At 38.1% G+C, this 22,158-nt stretch overlaps 2 protein-coding genes across 2 annotated transcripts in view; both read right to left on the bottom strand.

Annotated features, from left to right (window-relative positions):
- Positions 1 to 9,050, bottom strand: part of TNFAIP8 (TNF alpha induced protein 8) — a 64,405-nt gene extending 55,355 nt beyond the window's left edge. Inside the window, exon 1 of the mRNA XM_082498099.1 lies at positions 8,985 to 9,050. Coding sequence (XP_082354225.1) covers position 8,985 — 1 coding nt within the window. The 5' untranslated portion in view covers positions 8,986 to 9,050. The remainder of the gene's footprint in view (positions 1 to 8,984) is intronic.
- A 2,289-nt stretch (positions 9,051 to 11,339) lies between these two features.
- DMXL1 (Dmx like 1) overlaps positions 11,340 to 22,158 on the bottom strand; it is an 81,979-nt gene continuing 71,160 nt past the window's right edge. The window contains exons 39-45 of the mRNA XM_082497087.1: positions 18,877 to 18,937; positions 18,187 to 18,314; positions 17,917 to 18,009; positions 17,369 to 17,460; positions 16,373 to 16,425; positions 14,387 to 14,604; positions 11,340 to 13,982 (exon numbers count right to left, since the gene is read on the bottom strand). Coding sequence (XP_082353213.1) covers positions 13,758 to 13,982; positions 14,387 to 14,604; positions 16,373 to 16,425; positions 17,369 to 17,460; positions 17,917 to 18,009; positions 18,187 to 18,314; positions 18,877 to 18,937 — 870 coding nt within the window. The 3' untranslated portion in view covers positions 11,340 to 13,757. The remainder of the gene's footprint in view (positions 13,983 to 14,386; positions 14,605 to 16,372; positions 16,426 to 17,368; positions 17,461 to 17,916; positions 18,010 to 18,186; positions 18,315 to 18,876; positions 18,938 to 22,158) is intronic.

Raw genomic sequence — 22,158 nt, 5'->3', positions numbered from 1 at the left:
GCCAATTATCTGGGATTATATTTGAACTCCTTACAGGAATAAATAAATCAAAGCGTGCACGGTATTTTATTGCTCATCACCAACTTCACATTCAGTACTCCTCATCTATTCCCCTGTTATCCTCCTATCTTGAACAGCAAAGTTCACTTTTCAAGTGACTTTAAACTATCCACCTGAATATTCTAAACCACTCGTACAGCAACTACTGCTAGCAAATCTGCACAAAACCATTTGGTCGCAATCAGCATACTTTCTGCATCATTGCCCAGTGTGGTGTTTTGCAGACCAGTACAACACAAATTCATAGCTTGGATTACACAGATTTCTCTAGAATTCAAATGTTAATCACATTTCCACTATTATTCAATGCTACATGTAACTTTTAATAAGTTTTCAAAAGCTCCAAGCAAAAGTGGATTTACAGATTTCTTTTTCTTTAACATGAGGCTAATCTGATACACCAAAGTACTACAACAAACATTTTAACGGATAACGAATTAAGTGGATGTGCCTGGAAATAATCAATTGAATTCACATAAAGTATCAGATAAGACCTTGATATGAAATTCATGGAAATACACAAGAATCATATAAACCATTTCTAGAATGACATCTTCAAATGAGAAACAATTCCACCTATCAATATGTTGTCAACTACTGATGAAAAAAAAAAAAAAAGGCCTGGCAGCTAAAAAAAAAGTATTAAGATTCCCGTCACACTGCTTATAGGAACAGATCTGTATTATCATATTTCATGATTTCATCAAATAGGAGGCTAAAGCATTCTGTCATTTAGTGACATTATTATTAACATTAAATACTCCTTAGTGCTACAAGAAAAGAAAATTGTAGTCAAACAGAGAAAAAACATTAGCCTCCCCTTAGTGTGTTTAAATTATTCTGAAACTGCTGGAAACCACATAAAGATGTTCAGAAAAACTTTGCTACACTTATCCTGAATCCACTTGAGACTTCAGCAGGAGATATCCCTATAAATGAAACTCATATATTTATATAAGTGTTTTTATTAACTTATAAGAACTTACGGGGTGGGAAAATATGAAATATTAAATCTGTTATCCCACCAATGGAGACCTGTCCCTTTGCTCAAATGCAAGAGTCAGTTTGCATCACAAGGTTAACAAAAGAAAACAGCACAGCTTCTTGATTTTGTTATACAAAAATTTCTAAGAACAGCACAGGTACAAGAAGTCCTTGAGCTGTATTATTCCATATTTCACTGTAATAATAGCCATAACTAAACAGCTAAAGATAAAGATTATAAACTACTTTCTTCTAACTTGACTTGCAAAGTTTTGGACGGCTAAGCAAACTTCAAGGCTCCTAAAATAAGCTCATCTTTTATCTCTTGCTCTACCCTCTATTTACATTCTTCTCCTCTTCCCTGTACCTTATGCAAAAGGCTTCTACTGTTTAATCTCATAAAAAGCATAATTAAGTTCCACATGCCACTAACCCCCCCCTCCCCCAGCTGTTTACAAAATGATTCCAATCATGCCAAAAAGATAACACAGCTAAAAGTGCTAGCAATACCATAAATAAGACCAAGTCTAGACTACTTGAGAGACAGGTTTTATGTCTGGAATCCAAACACTACAAGCTGGAGGCCCAACAGTAGCAAATTATTTTCCTCAATATAAACTCAACAATTAAAATATAACAAGGACATAAAGCTCTAAGTAGGTTGGCAAGGTATCCTCAGAAGGGGAATTTAAAAAAAAAAAAATATAACACTTCTCCAGCTAGCAGTCATAAAGACAGTACTATACACAGTGTGATTAGATAAAATCTTAATATCAACATTTATTGACTATAAAACATGAAGATGAGCTGGAATTTTTAAAAAACATATTTACTGAACAATTTTTGTTGATTTTTGTTTCACCTTGTAAAGAAGCATGAAATACAAAATTCAGCTGAAGTGCAGCTGATAAAATGCAGAGTTTGTGTTCCCAATTGAGGAGGAAGGATGTGGGACGAGCTGGAAGTGGGCAACGGTTCCTCCACAGGACTTGAAAATTACTTTAATATGTAAAGAAAATAGGCTAAGCAAACATACAACACAAATACTCTTCGACCAAAAAGTCAAAGGATATAATAAATAAACATATATCTAATTATGAATACTCCAAACTGGCTCAACGATCAGGTTTCAATTACAAGTTATTTAACTAGACTTACCCTACCTAGCTTTCTTTATGCCTGTGCATACTTACCACTTGGAGAGTACCTTCTGCAGCAGATGAGTCAGAAAGTCACAGGTACCTTCCAGTATCAACAAGTATTTCCCTACAGCATTCTGAAACCACAGTACCTAAATAATCCAAAAATCTACAAAATGTTTTGGGAAAGATGGAGTTATGGTTTTGCTATATATTTCATATTAGTTAACCACAATATACCAGAGAGAGGTCTAAAAACTCACTGCTTCATATAAAACTGTGATGCTTTATTAATAGTAATTAACATAGCAGAAATTTCCTTTTCCTTCCTCCAAGCAAAGCAGCACCCAAACCCTCTTCATAACTCTTTGTATAAAAATAACACTAGAATACTTTCAGTAAGTCAAGAGTCAGTTATTTACTTCAGACATTGTAACAAAAAAGTTGAATCATATTTTAGGAGCATTTCGCTATTTATGTCCGGTGGGGATAAGGCCTTCTGCCACACAGTGGACCATTTATGGATAAAAAGTATCTGCTGCATAACACACATTTTGAAATCAGAACAGCACAGCGGAAGGTTTATGAGTCCAGGCAAATCTTTTATTTTAGTGGTCACCTTGCAATGTAAAGGTTGACATTTTCAATGTCCATGTCCATAAGAAAGTGATACGGATTATTTTACACCCCCTCTCCCCCATCAATAATATTACAGCAACACCAATGACTTGGTTATGTCTTAGATTTCTGCAGAACTGGGGGAAGCAGGAAGTTGAAGTTTTGTTTCTTTTAGGTCTGAGTGACAGCAGTGATACATTTACGCCCTCAGTGCTAGCTAGCACACCCACCCAGTAGACTTCTGACAGAAAATGGTCCTCAGCACCTGAAAGCTACCTTTTAATATTTTTTTTTTTTTTCAGAATTTCCAGATTAACTTCCAGAACTTCAGCTGTACTTGAGATAAAATAAGTTCTTCAGGCAAGTATAATATTCTGCAGTAACGCCAACATACTTTTAATAGCTCAGTACTACCCATCAATTTGGAAGTGACTGACGGTGGTCTATGGGAATTGGGTCCAAAACAACTTACTTCAGCTAGAAACTAAAGGGAAACCCGTCTTCATGGAGAATCAGAGTGGCTACAGACATTGTATTTCCCAATCATTTATTGAAATGTGGTAGCATTTTGTTTGTTAAACTCCACTTTATCATGTCTTTGAATAAAATTATTATCTCCTTCTTAAACATGTTTTTCTCCTGAGAGAAGAAAGATTTTCTTTGCCTTCCTGGATCACTTATTACTTTATTTCTTAAAATGCCTTTCAAGACAGCCAATTTCATGATGTTATCTGTGTGTCATGTGTATGCTGGAGAGGATAAAGGGGCTTGAAAATCAGTTACTGATAACTAGAGGGTTTTTTATTTCTTTCACAAATTAGGTATTCAACTTCAAAGCTCAAGAGACAAACATGTTTGAAGATAACCACGTGCAGGTGTGCTTTCTCAGTTTAGAGCTTGTTTTCCCACTTCTCAGTACCTTACAGTTTAATATATTCTATCCTTCTACACCTATTTGCTACACAGAGGAGTAACATGGACTACAGTTACAGTGTTTTCTTCAGTTCAGCTATTTAGGACAGCCAACCCTGAACATATCTGGGCACCAGTAACTTTTGCAGACAAAACACCAAACAAGAAAAAACATACTGACTCTGTAAAAACATTTGATTAGCAGAAAGTTAGATTATAAATATCAGATGAAGACACTAAAATAAAGTAAGCATGTAAAAACTTCAACTATCAAACAGCAGCCGCTTTTGTTTAAAACGGTTTGCCCTGCTCTTCCATTTCCTGAATTGCTCAGGAGACCAGCTCCTTAGCAAGGGCACTGCATTCAGGCATGGTCCCATAAACCTGCGATACTAAAGAAAAAATTAAGCTGTTCTTTGAGGAAGCTTAAGCACACCACACTATAAAAATTTTGCTATTGATCCAGGTAATAAATATCAAATTCATATGACAAACATAAGTTCCACCAGTTCATTCTGACTTCTGGGGCCTCCAGACGTGCACCTGAAATGGACCAAATACTCTGCCGCGGATGTAGAGAGTCCAGCCCATTGCTCACAAACACCTCCTCCAGATGGTTTAACAACTATCACTCATGGTCAGACATGTATCCAAATAACTACCATTAGCAATGACTGCACACAGTCTGATTTCCACAGGATAACACTACTGTACTCTTCACTGCACAATTCCATAAATTGGAAGAAAATGTTTGGTTTTATTGTGTCTTTTCTTGTTGATCTTATAATATAAACAGAACTTCAAAACTAGATATTTAAAAATACCCAACCCTATTTCTAGAATAAAAAAAAAAAAAAAAAAAGATATCTTGGATTAAGCCAGGCATATTTAATACTAAAATTCACCTGGTAGGAGATATGCTTTTAGTTAATGAGAAAGCATTGAAAGAAATGCAGATTTTGGTACTGATATCTTCTGGATTTAATCCTTGGCATATATCTTATTAACTTGGCAATGCCAATTAATGGTTTTATCATCTAAAAGGCATGTAACTCCTCTGAAGTTCCTGTAAGGTTTGCTCAAGAGCCGAGACACTTACTTTTCACCATCTGGGTTTCTAAACAAAAAAACAGAATTGAAATTTATTAATAGCTTTTACTTGCATCATTTAAAGGGTATGTATTTTGTTTGATACTCCTTCTCACACACCTGCCTTATTAAATACAAGGCTGCTGCAGAGATCCCAGGAACTACCACAGTGAAATAATGAAGAAGAAAGAAGTGGTGTTTTGACTCCAAATGACAGGGTCAATGATCAGTTCAGAAAACTGCACCTGAAGCACAAGATTATTAGCTTCTCATTTAAATCACATATTCTGTACTCTTCCCCTTCTTTGAGACTTGTTAGAGATGTTAATGAAATGGGCATGTGCTACTGCTCGGCAAATTACATACCTCAGTCTCAGGGCACAGAGCTCACACTTCTTGGGGGATATGGGGGAGGAGGGGGCAAGGTCAGTCTATCTTCAAGTTAGAAAAGGAAATTCTGGTTTGAGCAAAGCATTATTCAAGAAAGAGAGTGCAAAATGCCAAGTGAAACTTCTTGCTCTCTTGCTTAACTGACAAAATGCCATCTTAACTTCTGCTTGACCACACAAAACATTCAGTTCTGGTCTTATGATCTGAAGATGCTGGAGGCATAAGGGAAAAAAAACTCCGTAACTAATTTCAAGCCGTACTCACTTGCTTTGATTATGAAGCCAGTTGCAAATAAAAAGGACTTGATTTTCCGCTACATCACAGTTGAAAAATGTTTCAAACATTTCTACTACAGATCAAATAGACAACATGGCTACTCATGGCTGTGAGCATATAGACACAAAAAACCCCCAAACCAACCCTAAAAAGTCCCTAAGTTACTTTGCCTTTAAATCATCAGCTCCTGGAGCACCACATTCTGTGTATCAATACTCCAAACAACAGACAACAGTACTAGATTTTGTTAAATTGACATACATACCACTGGAATATGTCTTGATGCTTGTTCAAGATATACTGTATACAAAGTATACGTTCCCTGTGAGAAAATTCTTCCTATATATTTTATTTTCAGTTAAATTTTGCTTCATTCATCAAATGAATCTGATCCACAACACCTAACTTAAACAAAGCCTAAGAAATTTGTCAGTAGGGGAAAATCAAGGTAGTTTGAACGATCTACCTAAAGGTGGGGAAATACAAGAAACAGCAAGAAACATACCTACAAAAGATGAAAAAAAAAAAAAAAGAAAAAAAAAAGGAAGTAAAGTACAGTCCAAATGCCTTGTATTGTTAGCTATAAACCAAATTTGCCTAGACAGTAGTTAAAGCTGCTAGAAGGTAATCAATATGGTAAAAACTATGGAAAACATATACCAAACATTAGATTAAGCAGGTAATTTAAGTGGATATATCCAATGTTAAGGTAATGACAAACATAACTTGGTAACTTTTTATCTTTTTACTGTTCATGTATAAGAATTAATAAAGAAAAAGGAAATTCTGAGGTAAACTCAAGAGTGAACACCTCCAACTTGGAAGAAGATTCATCATAAAGACATAACTTATCTTGAACCAGCTACTGTTTATATACCTTACCTGGTTTTTCAGTATTTTTTTATTTGTATAAAAATAATCTGCAGGGACACATTATCTGCTTTAAAGATAATTAGGCATTTTAATGTCCATCACTTGCAGGACTCATCTTGACGTACTGAAATAAGAAGTTGACCAAGGTTGAGATTTCTGAACCATTTGATTATTTCCTCAGCCATTTGAAACAACAACTATTATTCTTTACCTAGCAGCGAGTATTTAAAGAAAACTCAAAATAGGCAAATTAAGCCACAAAGTACACTGAAATCTAGGTTTAGTCAGATTAGGCTAGTTACTATTTAACGGAAATGAGCAGCTTCCTGTTGTCAGGGCAAACAGCAAGTGACTTCCATTTCAGACGTCAGTGTTTTGTGCTTCTGCGAAGATCTGCGCCATAACTTTTTATAATATTCCACATGAAATTTGCTTCCAGGTTAAATACAAATAAGTATGTAAACGTACCAGAACATTTTAGTTCTTTCTTCCTGCTTCTATGCATGTTTGAAGTTCACCAAATTTATTCTTCTAAATGGAGGTCTTGGACCTCCTTCCACTGCAAAACTCTTCCTCTCTGGATTTTTTTTTTTCCTACCAATTCCTGTTTAGACACTCAGCGAACTTTTTAGGTGGTTTATTTAACAAGATAGCAGATGATTCCCACCTCTTAGAAAAAAGAATTCTGGGATGAAGCAGTGAGGAACATCCAAACACCTTCTCCTAATACTTGAGTACCTGATTCCCTTGAGGATGTTTTTTTTCTCCTCATTATAATTTTTTAAATAAGGCAAAGGTAAAAATGTATCCTGTTCATGCAACATGCAGCACATGCACTGTGCTTGTTTATTTAAGTTAAAACTTTGAGGTCTGCAATCACACAATGTTACATTTTTGCACTATTAATATGTGGCAACAATATAAGTAACACGATGAGGAAGGGAATCTGTTCGGCCTAATTTCAAATTGTAATAGCTCACTTGCACTGTCCCCAAAGTTTACTAAAATGATCATTAATCACTGCAAGGTAGAAATAATAATCAGAAACTTTCACCACAAAGAGATAAACATTCCCACCAAAAGCCATTAAATGGAAGAGTTATATGCAACGCATGGTTTCACTGTATTTTCCTATGCTTTTAAACAACATCCTTCTAACCTACCATGCTTCCCATCACGGGAAGCAGGATGGTGTGCAGGATCTGGACTGCGTCTAGGTGCGGTGCCTTTACAGATAAGGTGCAGCCTGACCTGTGCTGCCCCTGCGGTACCTGCCTTGGCTCTGCTGATGAAGAACTGTAACTCTGAATCTCACAACGATGCCCACAAGCGATTAGGTTCAGACCAGTGATGACGCTTTTCACACTAGACCTGTGGTCTGTGGCAACCAAAAGGCTAGTCTGCTGTCACAAGGGCTGCAGGCACTTGGCTCCACTACCAGCGCTCTTTCAAGGCGAATTTCCTATATTAGACCCGACAAGAGATAAGCAGAGCAGGCAGGAGTCAACCCAGCTGGCGAGTGCAACCAACACCTCCTCACCTGGTGTATCCTACTGCTCCGAGAAGTTTTTGACCGGGCAGTTCGTAAGGTGAGTAGTTTCACTAGTCGGTTACATGAAATAATTTGCAAAGGAGCACAACCGAAGCAAGACACGTGCAGAGGGAAACATGATGTGGACTGTGTTTTGCTTTCCCAGTGCAAACGTATGGTCCAGTCACCTCTAGAGACACACAGACCTGTAGCGTGGGAAGTCTGACCATCCCAGTTTCTAAGAAGGAAAAGCCCACACTGAACCGCCACCTCTCTTATTGAACTAGCAGCACGTGCCTAAGATACAAACTAATTTTACTGGAGGAATTTTCGCTGGTAGTATTTCAACGCCAAACTCGCGCGTCTCTGAAAAGTTTCTCTTTCGCCAGCAGCACTCCGCCTCCAGAGCGGAGCACTTCAGAGTGTGGGTGCTCAGGCACATCCCGAGGAGGGCGACGGCACAAATATTTCTTGATATTGATTGGGGGGGGGGGGGGTGAAGGCAGAAAACTGCCCCGCTGCCCGGGAAGAGCGGCGGAGGGAAGACCCGGCGGCAGGGTTCGCCCCCGACAGAAGCCCCCGTACAGCTTTTACCCGAAGACGTTTTTGTTTGTTTGTTTGTTTGTTTGTTTGTTTGTTTGCGGTGGCGAAAGTCTCAGCGTGAGCGCTTTCGGGCAGCTCCCACCTGGAGAGACGCTCCCCGCCGCTGCCGGGGCTCGGCAGCACCGAGAGCCGCCGGGGCGGGAGGCGGCCCCGGCCCCGACGGGGCTTCCCCAGTTCCCCCTCCCCGGCCCCCGTATTTCGCCCCCCCCCCGGGCTGAAACCCGACTGTCTCCGGGGCGGCGCTGGGACCCCCTCTCTGCTTCCCACCGCCGCCCCGGGGTCCGCCACCTGCAGCCGGCGGGCAGCCGCCCCCCCCACCTTCCCCTTCCCCTTCCCGCCAACGGCCGCCCCCTCAGCGGGGAGACCGCCGGGGCCCGGCCCGCCCTGCCGCTGAGGCGCCGCCGGGCGCGGGCCCGCCCTGCCGCGGCGGGGCTGTGCTGCCCTCGCCCGCTCCTTCCCCCGGCGCGCCGGGGAACGGGACCCCCGCGCCGAGGAGCGGCGGCACTTACTGTGTGGACGCGGGGGCCGGGGTCAGGGTCGGGGGTTGGGCAGGCGGCGGCAGCGGCGCCTCCTCGGGGCTGGCGGCGGGAGCGGCGGGAGCGGCGCTGCCGAGGCGGTGCGGGCGCGGCGGAGACGAAGCCCGGCTGCCCCAGCCGCGGGGCGGGGCGCGGTGCCGGCGGGCGGGAGAGGGGCGGCTCGGCCCGGGGCGGGCGGGGAGGGGAACGGGAAGGGGAAAGGTAAGAAGGGCGGTCGCCCCCCCCGTCGTTAGTCCCGCACAAACGTGGGCCGGCAGCCCCCGGGCAGGCTGGTACAGCCGCGGGGAAGGCGGGCGGCAGGTCGGTTAGTGGGTGTCGTGTCTCCCTCCTCCGCCATCCCAGAGAAGCAGCACCGGGCGGAGAACGGAGAAGGGGGAGTGGAACAGGCCCGCAGGGAAAAGGACCGCCCGGGTGATAGATGTGGGGGTACACCTTGTCTTTGCTTCCCTGCCTGCTGCGCAGCCGAAGGACGAGTTACCATTTTTGCCAAATAAACCCCAAATGAAATTGTGCTTCCGTTCCACTCAGCCGTATGTTGAGGTGGTTTTTTAGTATCTTGCTGCCTAGCGTGTGCTGCCTACCTGGAGCAGCGGCACTCACGGCTGTACCGCTTCTAAGGGTGGGGAAATGAGAGAGGTGGAGCTCCCCAAGACCCTTACAGGCGTTCAAGTTAAAATGAAACAGACAAGGGGTTACAAAAGTTAGTTGTGGGAGAAAAATGACTGGTTATAACTGACAGTTATGCATTGAATTGAAGAAAAAAAAAAAAAACACCCCAAAACACCACACAAACAAAACCCCCCAAACACCACACAAACAAAACCCCCCAAACACCACACAAACAAAACCCCCCAAACACCACACAAACAAAACCCCCCAAACACCACACAAACAAAACCCCCCAAACACCACACAAACAAAACCCCCCAAACACCACACAAACAAAACCCCCCAAACACCACACAAACAAAACCCCCCAAACACCACACAAACAAAACCCCCCAAACACCACACAAACAAAACCCCCCAAACACCACACAAACAAAACCCCCCAAACGAAACACACAAACAAAACCCCCCAAACGAAACACACAAACAAACCAAGGAAAAAAAAAAAATCCCGAAACCAAAACATGCAGACACACACACAAAACACCCCCCATGCATCAAAAATCTAATACAGGGAAAGCTAAAGCATGAAAAGCTAAGACATTAAAAAAAAAAATCCAGGAAAGGATAAATATCAAAACCATGCAGGTTTTAGAGCTAGAAATAGGGAGGAATAAGGAACACCAAGGAACTTGGTAAATCAATATCTTTATTTTATAGAAAGTAGTTTGATCAGTGTGCTGAACCTGCCATTAGAGGTGGCTTTGCCATTTTTAGTAAAAATAAACATCTGAAAAAAATCACATTGGAGAACATTATCTTCTCCAAGCTTATTTCCTTTCAATCACTGTTGCTTTTTTCACACCTATTGCAACTAATCTAACACCGGGTGCTCATAAGAGGAAGGGAGTGGTACCTAATGTACGACCTCTCAATGGTTTGTTTCCTGTAACTGGTAGCGAGGCTCCTAAAACACAGTTGAACGTGTGTAAGCTCGCCTTGTGCCACAGCAGCATGGTACAAAACCTGCATCTGCTCCACTCTCCACCTTTCTCCATAAACATCCTGCAACATCAGCTGTCAGAATTTTCTGGTTAAAAGTCACATAGCAGGCCAGTTTAAGTACCCAGATGGCCAGAGTTTTAACTCTCACAAGTTGCTAAAGTAATAGTCAAGAACTTGGATCATAGATCTGTTTTGAGGTAACTGAATCAATTAGCAACGCAAGAATGACACACTGATTGCAGTATGTATTGCTACATAAACAAACAAGTCACAACTGCTACTCTATGATATTTAAAAGGGACATTATCAACTACAAGCTAAGTTATTTTGTCTGGATGCAAATTTAAAGTTCAGTTTGTGCACATGGCTACTGCAAGCACAGAACCCCACGTAGCCACTATTACCTTTCTGTTTGAGTTAACTTGCACAGCAACGGGGAGAAAACATTAACTGCTGGAGAACAAAAGTCAGTGGAAGTTGTTAAGGGCAACAGCTGCAAGAGTTTTGAGTTCATTTTCCCCAATGATTAGATTTAAAGTTGAGAGTGTCCCTTTAAAAGTTTCAGGTACAACAGAAGTGAACTCATTTTGATTCCATCATTACAAGAAAGCTACTGATAATTTGACTTACAATAATTGTTGAACATCAATGAACACTATACAAGCAAACAACTGATTTGTAAATGAAATAGCAGCAACATGGAATTCTAGAAGGTTGAGTTTCTGCAGGATTTATTGGAAAGGTTATGAAGGTGTGGCAAATACATTGTGATTTTACATAATTTAGTTTTGAGAGTAGCTTATGGTAACTATAAACATTATTGAAAATGCCTGCTCACAGTCAGTACTGTTCTGGTATAAGCATAAGTTTGCCAGGATTATTCATAGTGCAGCTCTACTCAGAAAAATGACAATATTGTATGTCTTAGAAAATTACATACAAAATCTGCTCAGATCGCAGATGGTAAGACAGCTTTTTGTGATTGCCAGTACAATAAACTGAGCTTGAAATATTAAAGCTAATGAGATATAAATATTTAAGGACAAAACATCAAGGACATCATTATATAATGTTGCCATTATTTGTGCACATTTTTCTTTTCTGAATGTAACTTTGTTAGTTCAGTGGGTGCCTAAAACTAATGCACGTATATAAGCAGCTACAAAGTCAGGGTTTCAGTTGATTCTCAAGGAGTGTGCTACTGTTAACTCCATTGTTTTCCTTCTTTCATAAGAATAAGGAATATCAGAAACTCAGTCACTGAGCAGATATGACATACACATTGGGCAAGTCTGTTTCGTAAGGTGGTGTCACTTTTAGTCAGTCACTTTTCTGGTCCATCACTGTACTTAAACTGTTTTGATATCAATCTTGATTTCAGTCTATAAATGTTGTGGAAGAACAATTACAATCAACTCACTGAACAGCTGCACCAGTTTGAAATGCTGTCACATGTTTCTTCATGGCAAAATATTCACATTCTTTTTATTGCACAATTTGAAAATTCAGGTTATGTGCATGAAAACCTTCATAGTGTTTGCACTGCAACTTGCGAAACATACATTTAAAATGACCTTAATACATTTTACAAAATCTTTTTAAACAATTTTATATTCTTAAGATAAAAGCATCCTGAGAATGTTACAAAGTTCGTTTTACGAGCCCTTCATTTCTGCTATGCTTTATTTATCCCCATAGTTCCTAATTTGACAAGTTTATTTTACAGTTAATAACTTGGTGCTATATTTCACAAAATATCTTTTAGCAAAAAGTACACCATTGGCATTCAAGTAATCCAGCCTCACATCTAATTTACAAATTAAACCTCTGTCAAGCTCTCAAGTCAGGAAAAGTAAACCAAAATACTTACAGAAACAGTTTTTAGCTGACTAAAAAAATGTAAAGGCTTTGTGCATTAATAATTTGGTCAAACATTTAAGTTATGCAGTTTAATATTTTGGCAAAAAAAAAATCCGTCTATCCTTTTCAAAATTTCTTTCATTTTACACCCGATGTAAACATACAGTACACAAAGACTGACAGTATTAAAGTACTTTGCTGTTAAACTTTTTTCCTTTTTAAAGTACTTAGGAAAAGCAGACAAATAAGAGCGTAAGTGCTAAGAACGAAATGAGTGTCTTTGGGCTAAATAAAAGTCTTACTGGAAAAAATGTAAAAATAAATTAGGGTTGTTTTTTTTTTCCCCCTCTACAGACACGTAAATAAATATTCTTTGAAGAAATTCTAGTGCCATATCCTAAAGCAGTATCTTCCTGTATCTTTTTGATCAAGACTAAAGCTTCACACATAATCTTGTCTATTTTACTAGGAAGATACCCATTAATATTTACATATTTTTGGAAAGGGAGTGTTCAGGGTTAAAAATATATTTCTTTTCAAAAGGTAAGCCCGCCATCCTGATGGCAGGAATTCAAGCTATAGAACAGAAGACAAGTCACAGAACATCCTTCAGTTTCTTATACCCTAGATCAGAGGAAGGAGATCAGGCAAGTTAGAGAGGTAAACAGCCTGGATTCCAGGAATGGAGACAGACAGTGGCTCATTATATGAATGCTTGCATGGCCAGGAGTATCTATTCATACTAGCTTTGTTTCTCTTCTACACGTAGGTGTACATTTTTATTGTCAGCCAACTAAATAAGTTGAGAAGAGAGACAGTTATGGTTTGCCACCATGGAAGAGTAACGTTGTCTAAGGTTTCCATCTGGACAGACCTGCTTTTAGAAGGTGGCCAAGGGTTGAATATAAGCAGAGGCCATACCCAGATGGTACACTCCTGGTGGGAGTGTAACTACCTCAAAAAGAAGAGTAAACCACTTCAGCAAGATCTTAATAATATTATTAAGTATATAGTTGTGAGTCACATATAGCTTTTATTTTAGGCAACAATCAAAATCTGAAGGACCTTGTTAATCTTTAAGGCATTAGTGCATCAGGGACTAAAAGCTCCAGGTAGTAAATATCGGGGGGTGGAAAAAAAATGAAAAAAAAAAAAAAAAAGCATCTTTGTGGCACAAGATATCATTGTGTATCTGCTTTGTTGGCTAGTTCCAGGAAAAATATGTTCAGGGATGGCAGAAGGGGAATGTTATACACTGTTCTGAGAAAAATACTAGATCATAAATTTCACATCAGTTTTTAACACATCGTTTAACGGGCTGAATCTATCGGGCAAGATTCTCATCTTTACTGTTCCATCAGCACCACAGGAGAATATGTGATTTGCTGGTCCTGTCTCAATTTGCATGACTCCTGTCCCAATGTTTCTGAAGAGAGACTGTCGAGCATGCTCATTGATGAAAGTGTGAAGAAGATTAAACGTAGACAGACTCCATACCTGAAAAAGCATCAGAATATCAATCTCTTATAAGGATAATTGCCATGATTTTAAAAATTGACCAGTAGTGAGTCATGGAGAAATTTGACTACATTTTGCATTCATTTTTCTGACACTAACTATAAAAGAATAGATATGCAGCCATTTGTAATGACACAGTTATAGAAAATTAATATTAATTTTTTATAATAAGGAATACATACAGGGACTAAGGTAAGACTAACTAAAAGGAGGACTGCAAGGCAAGACTAACATTTCATAATTAAATTAGTAGATGTACAAGTCAGGGTTGAGAACAAATGTAGAATATATGACATATCTCATTATTTCACACCTATGAAAGATTCTTTTTGGATGTAGACATCACCATCTTCATATCTCTGCCCCCTCCCCCTCATTAATACCTTTATGTTGCCTTCAGCAGATCCTGTGACAAAATACTCTTCTGTAGGATCAACAGCAATTGCTTTGACTGGAGAATCATGACTCTGGAGTAACTGTTGCTGCTGTTTTTGTCGAAGATCAATTATACAAGTAAAGCCTTTTCTTCCTCCAGATATTAACAGCTGATGTTTTGGAGCATATGCTAGCACAGTTGCTCCACTGTCGTGACAGATAAAAGCTGAAAGCCCAAGCAAAGTAATTTGAATAAATACACAGTACGAACTTCAATTTCACAATACTAACTTTAATTGGCCATCAACCTCTAATGGTTCAAGACACTAGCAACAGTGACTTTGGTGCTGTCATCCAATTGACCACAAGTCCAACTATTGCAGTACTATATATATGTAAGCCCAGGTATACATCAGACATCCTGAAGTTGCAGTATTCTCAAATTAAGCAGTTACAATCTGTATGAAAAAACAACTACATCCTTCTTTCTATCCCTGTATAATCACAAACTATTAGGCCTTGACCAGAAACAGATTCTTTTCAAACTTTCTAATGTTTGTTCTTTAAGACATGTTTCCCATAAGAAATGTCCTCCTAAATTACTTGCCCAAATATCTTGTTTCTACTGGTTATTTTAATTTGCTGCTTTTTACATTTGTTTGGATACATCTACTCCACCAAATTAGTGGAGGAAGTGAATTAAGATTACAATTATCAGAACAAAGCTCAGTATGTTTGAGAATAGAAACTATGAATCCTAACACGCAGCATGTATCATACTGTACTTGTAGTTCAAAGGGTTCTCTAAATTTATGTTTAGAAATTCCACACCTCACACATAAGCATTCACCACACTTCAATTACAAGGAGTTCACAACTTCTCTCTCTGAGCTTAAATCTGTATTTCAGACATTGAAATGTATTTCTTTTCCACTGCAACAAAATGTTAGTAATAAAGTTAATGAAACCCCAGTTAAATATTTATTACATCTCAAAAAGCATACTTATAGGAATAATTCTTCTAACGCATTTTTGTAATACTGTATGTAGATATCTGTACACACACAGAAAGCATTTAAAACACTCCACAGTATCTGGCATAATATATAGAATAAATTACAATCTTTGAAAAGATTGTAATTACAAGAAATTACAATCTTTGAAAGCAAAAATGCACTACTTCACAAATATAGCAGTAAGTTAATCTTTTAGTTCAACTCTTGAAATTACTATATAATTATGAGATCTTATTTGTACATCTGCTTGTTCAATCTATTCATAAAAAAATCAATGAGTATTTTCTAGACGTTTTGGTGTGTTTAGTCATATACATACCTTCAGAAAACCATTTTATAATCATGGTTTCTCTGAGGATAAGTATTTCATGACTTCTGTGAAAATCCTAACAGTTGATAAAAAGCACATCCTCTCATTCCCTAAATAGATAACGTATCTGGAAGTGCCCAGTGCTATCTCTGTAGCACCGTTATTTTTTCTAAGACTTAGCTGATAAATTTTGAGTGAGGCCTCTCCAATTTATGAGTACAGACACAGCCATTGGAACCTTGAAGGGTGCAAATGCATACCCTGCAAATACATATAACTGCTAAAAACTGTAGTTTTAAGTGTTATAGCTATTGTCTTCTCAACATGCTAGTCACTACAAGCAGGAGCTGCTGAGAATTTTTTAAAAAGGAAAAGAAATTGCAGATGTCTGGCTGTTTACAGATGTCTGTCTGATTGCACTTGTGGTGCAAAGATAAAAGGTATGCAAAGGAAGGTGCTCGTGTCCATGAAACCAATCATTTATATATAGCACTAAATAATTTCTCGAGAATCTGTTTTTATATTACCTCTGGTTTGCTCACACAGGACCGTGAAAGATGGTTTACTGCTAATATTAAAATTACTTCCCATAATAACTTTTCCATAAGGACAGGCACATATATATGTTTTACTGTGACCAAGTATTTTGCTGGTTTTATTTTACTTACCATGAACCAAGCTATTTGTAGGTGAAACCAAAGTATCCCAAAGACAAATATTTCTGTAGAAAAAAAAAAAAAATGTTTTGATTCAGCAAGGAATGTTCTGAAGTATTTTGGACACTTGAAAAGTCATCTGAACCTTAAAAAGATTGTTTCAGGCATAAGAGCACTGTAAACAGACTTTCAATTATTACTTTTGAGCAGATCCCAGATTACTTTCACAGTTATAGATATAATCCAAGGACATGCCGTCTATATAATCATTCTACAACTGGCTATTCTCATAAAGGATTCATATTGAGGTTACAATGTTTTGTAGCTGAATTCACCTGAACGTTAGCAGTTTTTGCTATTTCTTGATAAAAACATACTTAAGAAAATAAGTGTGAAATGAAGTGCTATGCACAACTCCCTACATCTTTAAAAATAATTTAAGGTAGGTTCATAAGAATAGAACAGAACAAAACAGAATAGTTCAGTTGGAAGGCACCTGTAACTATCACCTAGTCCAACTGCCTGACCCCTTCAGGGCTGACCAAGAGTTAAGTCATGTCATTCAGGGCACTGCCCAAATGCCTCTTCAACACTGACAGGTTTGGGGCATCAACCGCCTCTCTAGGAAGCCTGTTCCAATGTTTGATCAACCTCTCATAAAGAAATGCTTTTTAAGTCTGAACGTCCCTGGACGCAGCTTTGAACCATTCCCATGCACCCTGTCACTGGATATCAGGGAGAAGAGATCAGCACCTCCCTCTGCACTTCCTCTCCTCATGTGGAACATGAACAGAGGATTTGTGCTTCCTTATGGAACCTCCTTTAACAGGCACATGGAATTTAGCTGCAGACATTGCTCCTCTCCACTATCCACAAAGACGGAAACAGAGAAGTATGCACATTGCTCTTAAACTGCTTAAGAAAAATAATCAAAAAAAAGTGTGGGGGAGAGAAGGCAAGAAAACATAGCACCACTTCATTTTTATGCATTATCACAGCAGTTCTTACCTGTTGTCGGAAGACAGTCCTGCTGTGGCTATCAAAGATGATGAACTGATGAAAACAAAGTCATTGGCTGTTTTGTTATGACACTGCCAGGTCTGAAAAATTTCAGTTTAGAAATTACTAATTAAAAAAGAAACAGATTTTGTTTGCATGAAATCTTAGGACTTCCTCAAGATGAGCTGTTTCAAAAACAAATTAAAGAACACAGGCTATAAAGGTATGTGTATTCTGACACTCTTAGTTTTTAATGAAAGTATCCTTTCCAGTCTGGTGCTATTTACAATTAATTAACAATTGACGATTATTGACAAGTCTCAAAGGACAGAGTTATTTCAGATCTAACATCGCGTTTTCTGTTCTCTACGTTAGTAAGCATGATTAGGATTTAAGAACTTGTCTGTCATACGGATCACAGGATAGCAACAATATGTTATCAAATCTTGATTAATACTGGTTGTCAGCACAATCACTGCCCTCTCCTAAATATTCTAAAGGGGGAAGGAAATAAGAGCACAACACATTTACAGAAGCTAATTTAGTTTTCAGCTTACCAAATATGGTTTAGGTGAAGTTCCAGTAAGTGGGCAACATTTCCAATTTGTCTGATATAAACTTATATATCCATCAGCATCAACAATTCCAAACTGAAAAAAGATATATTAACTGTAAATACATATGTACGTATTACAGATAAATTAACCACAATTCAGATAAACTACTTTTTATTTGAAGAACGTGATGTTTCTCCTAACTTACAATTATATTCAGGGGGAAACGGGACAGGGAGAAGAGGGTAAGTACAAAAGTATTCTGTCAGTTACCTTATTTCCTTGGTAATTGAACCTCATGCGTGTTACCCTTGAGTTGCCACCAGACCGAAAACATGTGATTTGCTGTGCATGACCCCATTCAAACATTCTTACACTACCATCTTGAGCACCTGTCAGGTCTGCAACAGAAAATATTTACATGACTTTTCACAGAATTTGTAGAAGTTGAGCAGGAAGTTTTCTTCCAGCATTTTAAGAAATCTCACACCAGCCCACAACATCCTCAGAATAACTAGTGCCACAGTATGTGCCATAGTACCTGGCATACTGTAGGAGTAGTGGGTACCACTGAAATTTAAACCCATGCTATTCAAACCTTATTGAACAGTACTTACTCATTGTTTGAGACTGCATTTAGATGGTACTGAAATATGAAGCTATTTACTTAGTAGAAAAAGATACATTATTATCTCCATCTTCCATCCAAGTCACAAATAAAACAGAAATACAATACTACTTTGGCATAAAAAACTATCACTGTTTCTAAAGGGTATATTATATCCCCCGGTATTATTGTTTTGGGAAATTAAGAAGAATTTCAGTAAAATAGGGCTTATAAGCAACCTTTAAAACATATAATAGATTGCTGTGCTAGTACAAAATAGCAGCACACTAAGGAAAAAGGCCAATAAGTAAATATATAATCTTTAGATAATTTTTCTTTAACAAAACTGAACTTACAATATGGTAATGTTGGATGAGAAGCCATTCTTCTGACATTATTAATAGCTTTCTTGAGCATCTATTCAATATACAAAATAGAAAATAATTAAACAATACCACTGAACAAAAAACTTACTGAATAATTAGTGATTGCAGAAAGTTGTTTCCTATAAAAATTCCTACTGAAAGCAAGTACTGGGTTTAGAAATTCAGATAGAATTCAGTTTCTTCCAGAACTAGTGTAGATGTTAATACTTTTGCAGGCTTTATACTTCTAGGTAAATATTAACTTTTTGCTTCAGCAGTTTATGGATCCAAATATAAATACTCCTTAGACTGCAATCTTACCTCTTTTCTTGCCAATTCCTTTCTGATTCCATTAAATTTATTGGAATATTCCTGAATATTGTAAGATAAGCAAGAGAGAGGCAGAAGCATGTAAAGAAAGAGGTAAACAAACTTTAACAGAAGTAAAAAATAGGAAGGAATATATTTATTTTCAAGTCTGGTTAATTTATTGTCATTGATTGAAAAGTGATTACTTGTGGCCAACCAGAATAAACGATATACCTAGCAACTGATAAATCAAAAATTCTTCAGAAGTGTTTATAGTTTTGCAAATACAGATCCAATGGATTTTCAGCAGCACTTTTGTTCCTAAATTCCAAACTTTGCTTTGAGCAAAGTAGATTACCAAGAACGCTATTTTTCTTAGTCGACTAAAAAAATTGGAAAGGGTTCAATATATGAAGAGGACTGGACACATCAGACAACTAAGATAAAAAAACCTACCTAATTAAATCGTAAGTCCAACCCACAATACCCCACTTTGAAAGAAACAGAAAACTTAACATCAAAGTTAAGTTTTTATTTTTTTATTTCCTGTTAGTTCTCCTCAAAAGCATCTGGCTACTTTGAGGACTGCCTTTCCTCAGAAAATTGTTGGATTTGGTTTGCTCGTGCCTGTATTTACTCAAACATCTGAGAGAGAGAGAGCGTAAGTTTATATTCATGCAAGGTGTTAGTTTTAAGTGATAATACAAAAGTTTATTGCCAGACCACTCACTTTCAACACAGCAGCTTACCACTTCTACTCATCAGTAGCAAGCTGGCACTAAACTACTGTTATAATTTTGTACAGTATTTTGTCACTGCTTTGTCACTGAAACAGTAGATAGCGACTCAAATATTTTAAGAATGCTATTCTCCCCTGGCCTCTGATCAGGGTGCCAACTAGACTAATGTATGAATTACAAATTTTTACTTGCTTCATATTACTAAATATCGTCCAAAGAGTTGAAAAGTAATGTTCTCCAAATTTTCAGTTTGCAAACAAAAAGGAGGAAAAACACTTGGGAGGGAAATAATTGATTTTCTTGCTAAAATTTCCTCAGGTTTGGATTGGTAGAGTAACTGCAATCCTCTTGATTACATTTTGGAAGCAGATTTAGATCTTTCAATTCTCAAGGCTTTATTATTTGTTGAAGAGAAAGCCTTATGCCTCTTGGTTACCCAAGTTTATTTCAAAACACTTCCAAAATGTTAATTTTTATCTTTATTAAATACATATTTTCCTTTTGTAAGTACTTTAAATGACAAGGAAAACAGCTCAACGGTTTGGTAAAACATTGGTGAATAAAACAATACATACTTTAGAAGATCTAGGACAAGACCAAAGAGGATGATGTTCTTCAAACATTAACTCATATACTAATCAGTAAATAATTGCAGTACTTTGCTCTCTAAACTTACAATTTATCCCTATGTGTAAGTGAAAGAAAGATTAATGAGCATTCTATTTCTTCACTAAAATGAAGGTCTGTGTTGACTATGCTTACATGAATCTCTGGTGCAGTGTCTCTGATTTAGCAGCCAAGTATCATTATCAAATGCAAACCCTTCCATTATCAGTGTAACTGACATTTGGTACTGCTAGTTTCCCCTTAAACAATAGCTGATGGGTAGAACACTCATTGCTTTGTTGGAGACTGGGGTGCTTTGGGCCTAATGTACAGTAAGACTGAAGAATAAAAAAAGCTTAAAATCTGACCCACGAGTTATTAAACTGGTGAATATGTGTGTCATACTGGTTTGGAAGACAAGCTGTTGAACATTACCTGAGTTTCAAAGATGACAATTTGTACTATTTACTTCAGTGCTTTCTTAGAAAGACCTCCTGTAAGAACTGTGTAAACACCCTGTACTGAAGGATGTGGTGGTGGCCTCCTTACTTACCTCCCATGAACGGCGTACAGGAAACAGCACAGAAGAGTAACAAAAAAACCTTAGAGCTAAAAAAATGTCAATTGCCTGAGTATCATAAGTCAAATAGTTTCCCTTGTTGATGGAAGCAAAGCAAAGCCAACAAGACTGAAAAGCCAGTAATGGTAAAGAGCTGTGGACTATATCTATTAAATGGGCTGCAAATTATGGAAGAGCAAAGATGGGAACAAGGATCTGAAGGAACAAAGTAACAAATCATAGCAACGGAAAGATTTTGGTGAAGCTGGTTTTCCTCCATATTTGAGTCCTTCCACAGTAACACTATTTACTTCCAAGAATCCCTATATTTTCCTTCATTTACTTTGTCCTTCATTCGGTACCTTTGTCTCTCCCTTCCTAGTGGGGAGGAGTTCTTGCGTGTTATGGTTGGTTCTCTGCTCTGCCACAGTAAAACAATATGCCAAAAAAAAATTAAGTCCAAATTTTAATAGCAAACGCATTCAACACAAGCATAGCTGTATAACTTTAGGTAAGAAAGTTTTACTACATATGAAATAGAAAGTCATGTAAGAATAGTTTACTTTAACAGATTATGTAATTACTTTGTTAAGAAACACAAACACACACAAATTCTATACGTACGTGTGTATACATACATATAAATGGATGTGAGAAAGTGGGAAAGTCATTCAAAGAATACTTGCAGCAGATACCTTATTGGGGTAACAGAGCTGCAAAACTGGCAACTAGGATCAGTAGTTCCTACACAAAAGGGAGAGTTGTAGGTACTAGCACAATACCCACTTCCACGCGTGGATAACATTGGTCTTATAATGCTCATTCCTTATTTACTCCTCCTAATCATCAAATATTTTCAAAAATCAGCTACAATTAAGCTTAACATATGGTTCTATCATTCTGTCTCTACTTATAGACTTGCTCTAAGCTGTTAAATGTCACAAAGTGCAGCCAAGTCACAACACAATGCATTCAGTTATCCAGGAAAAACTTCACATCTATGTGCACATAGGCAGAGATACAGGTGTCTTGTATGACCATTTCAGCCCAGTTAAGTGG

Source organism: Vanellus vanellus (genome assembly GCF_965231255.1).
Source record: "Vanellus vanellus genome assembly, chromosome: Z".
NCBI classification, from domain to species: domain Eukaryota; kingdom Metazoa; phylum Chordata; class Aves; order Charadriiformes; family Charadriidae; genus Vanellus; species Vanellus vanellus.
Note: the sequence above shows the minus strand (reverse complement) of the source record. Positions and strands in the feature narration are given on the sequence as shown.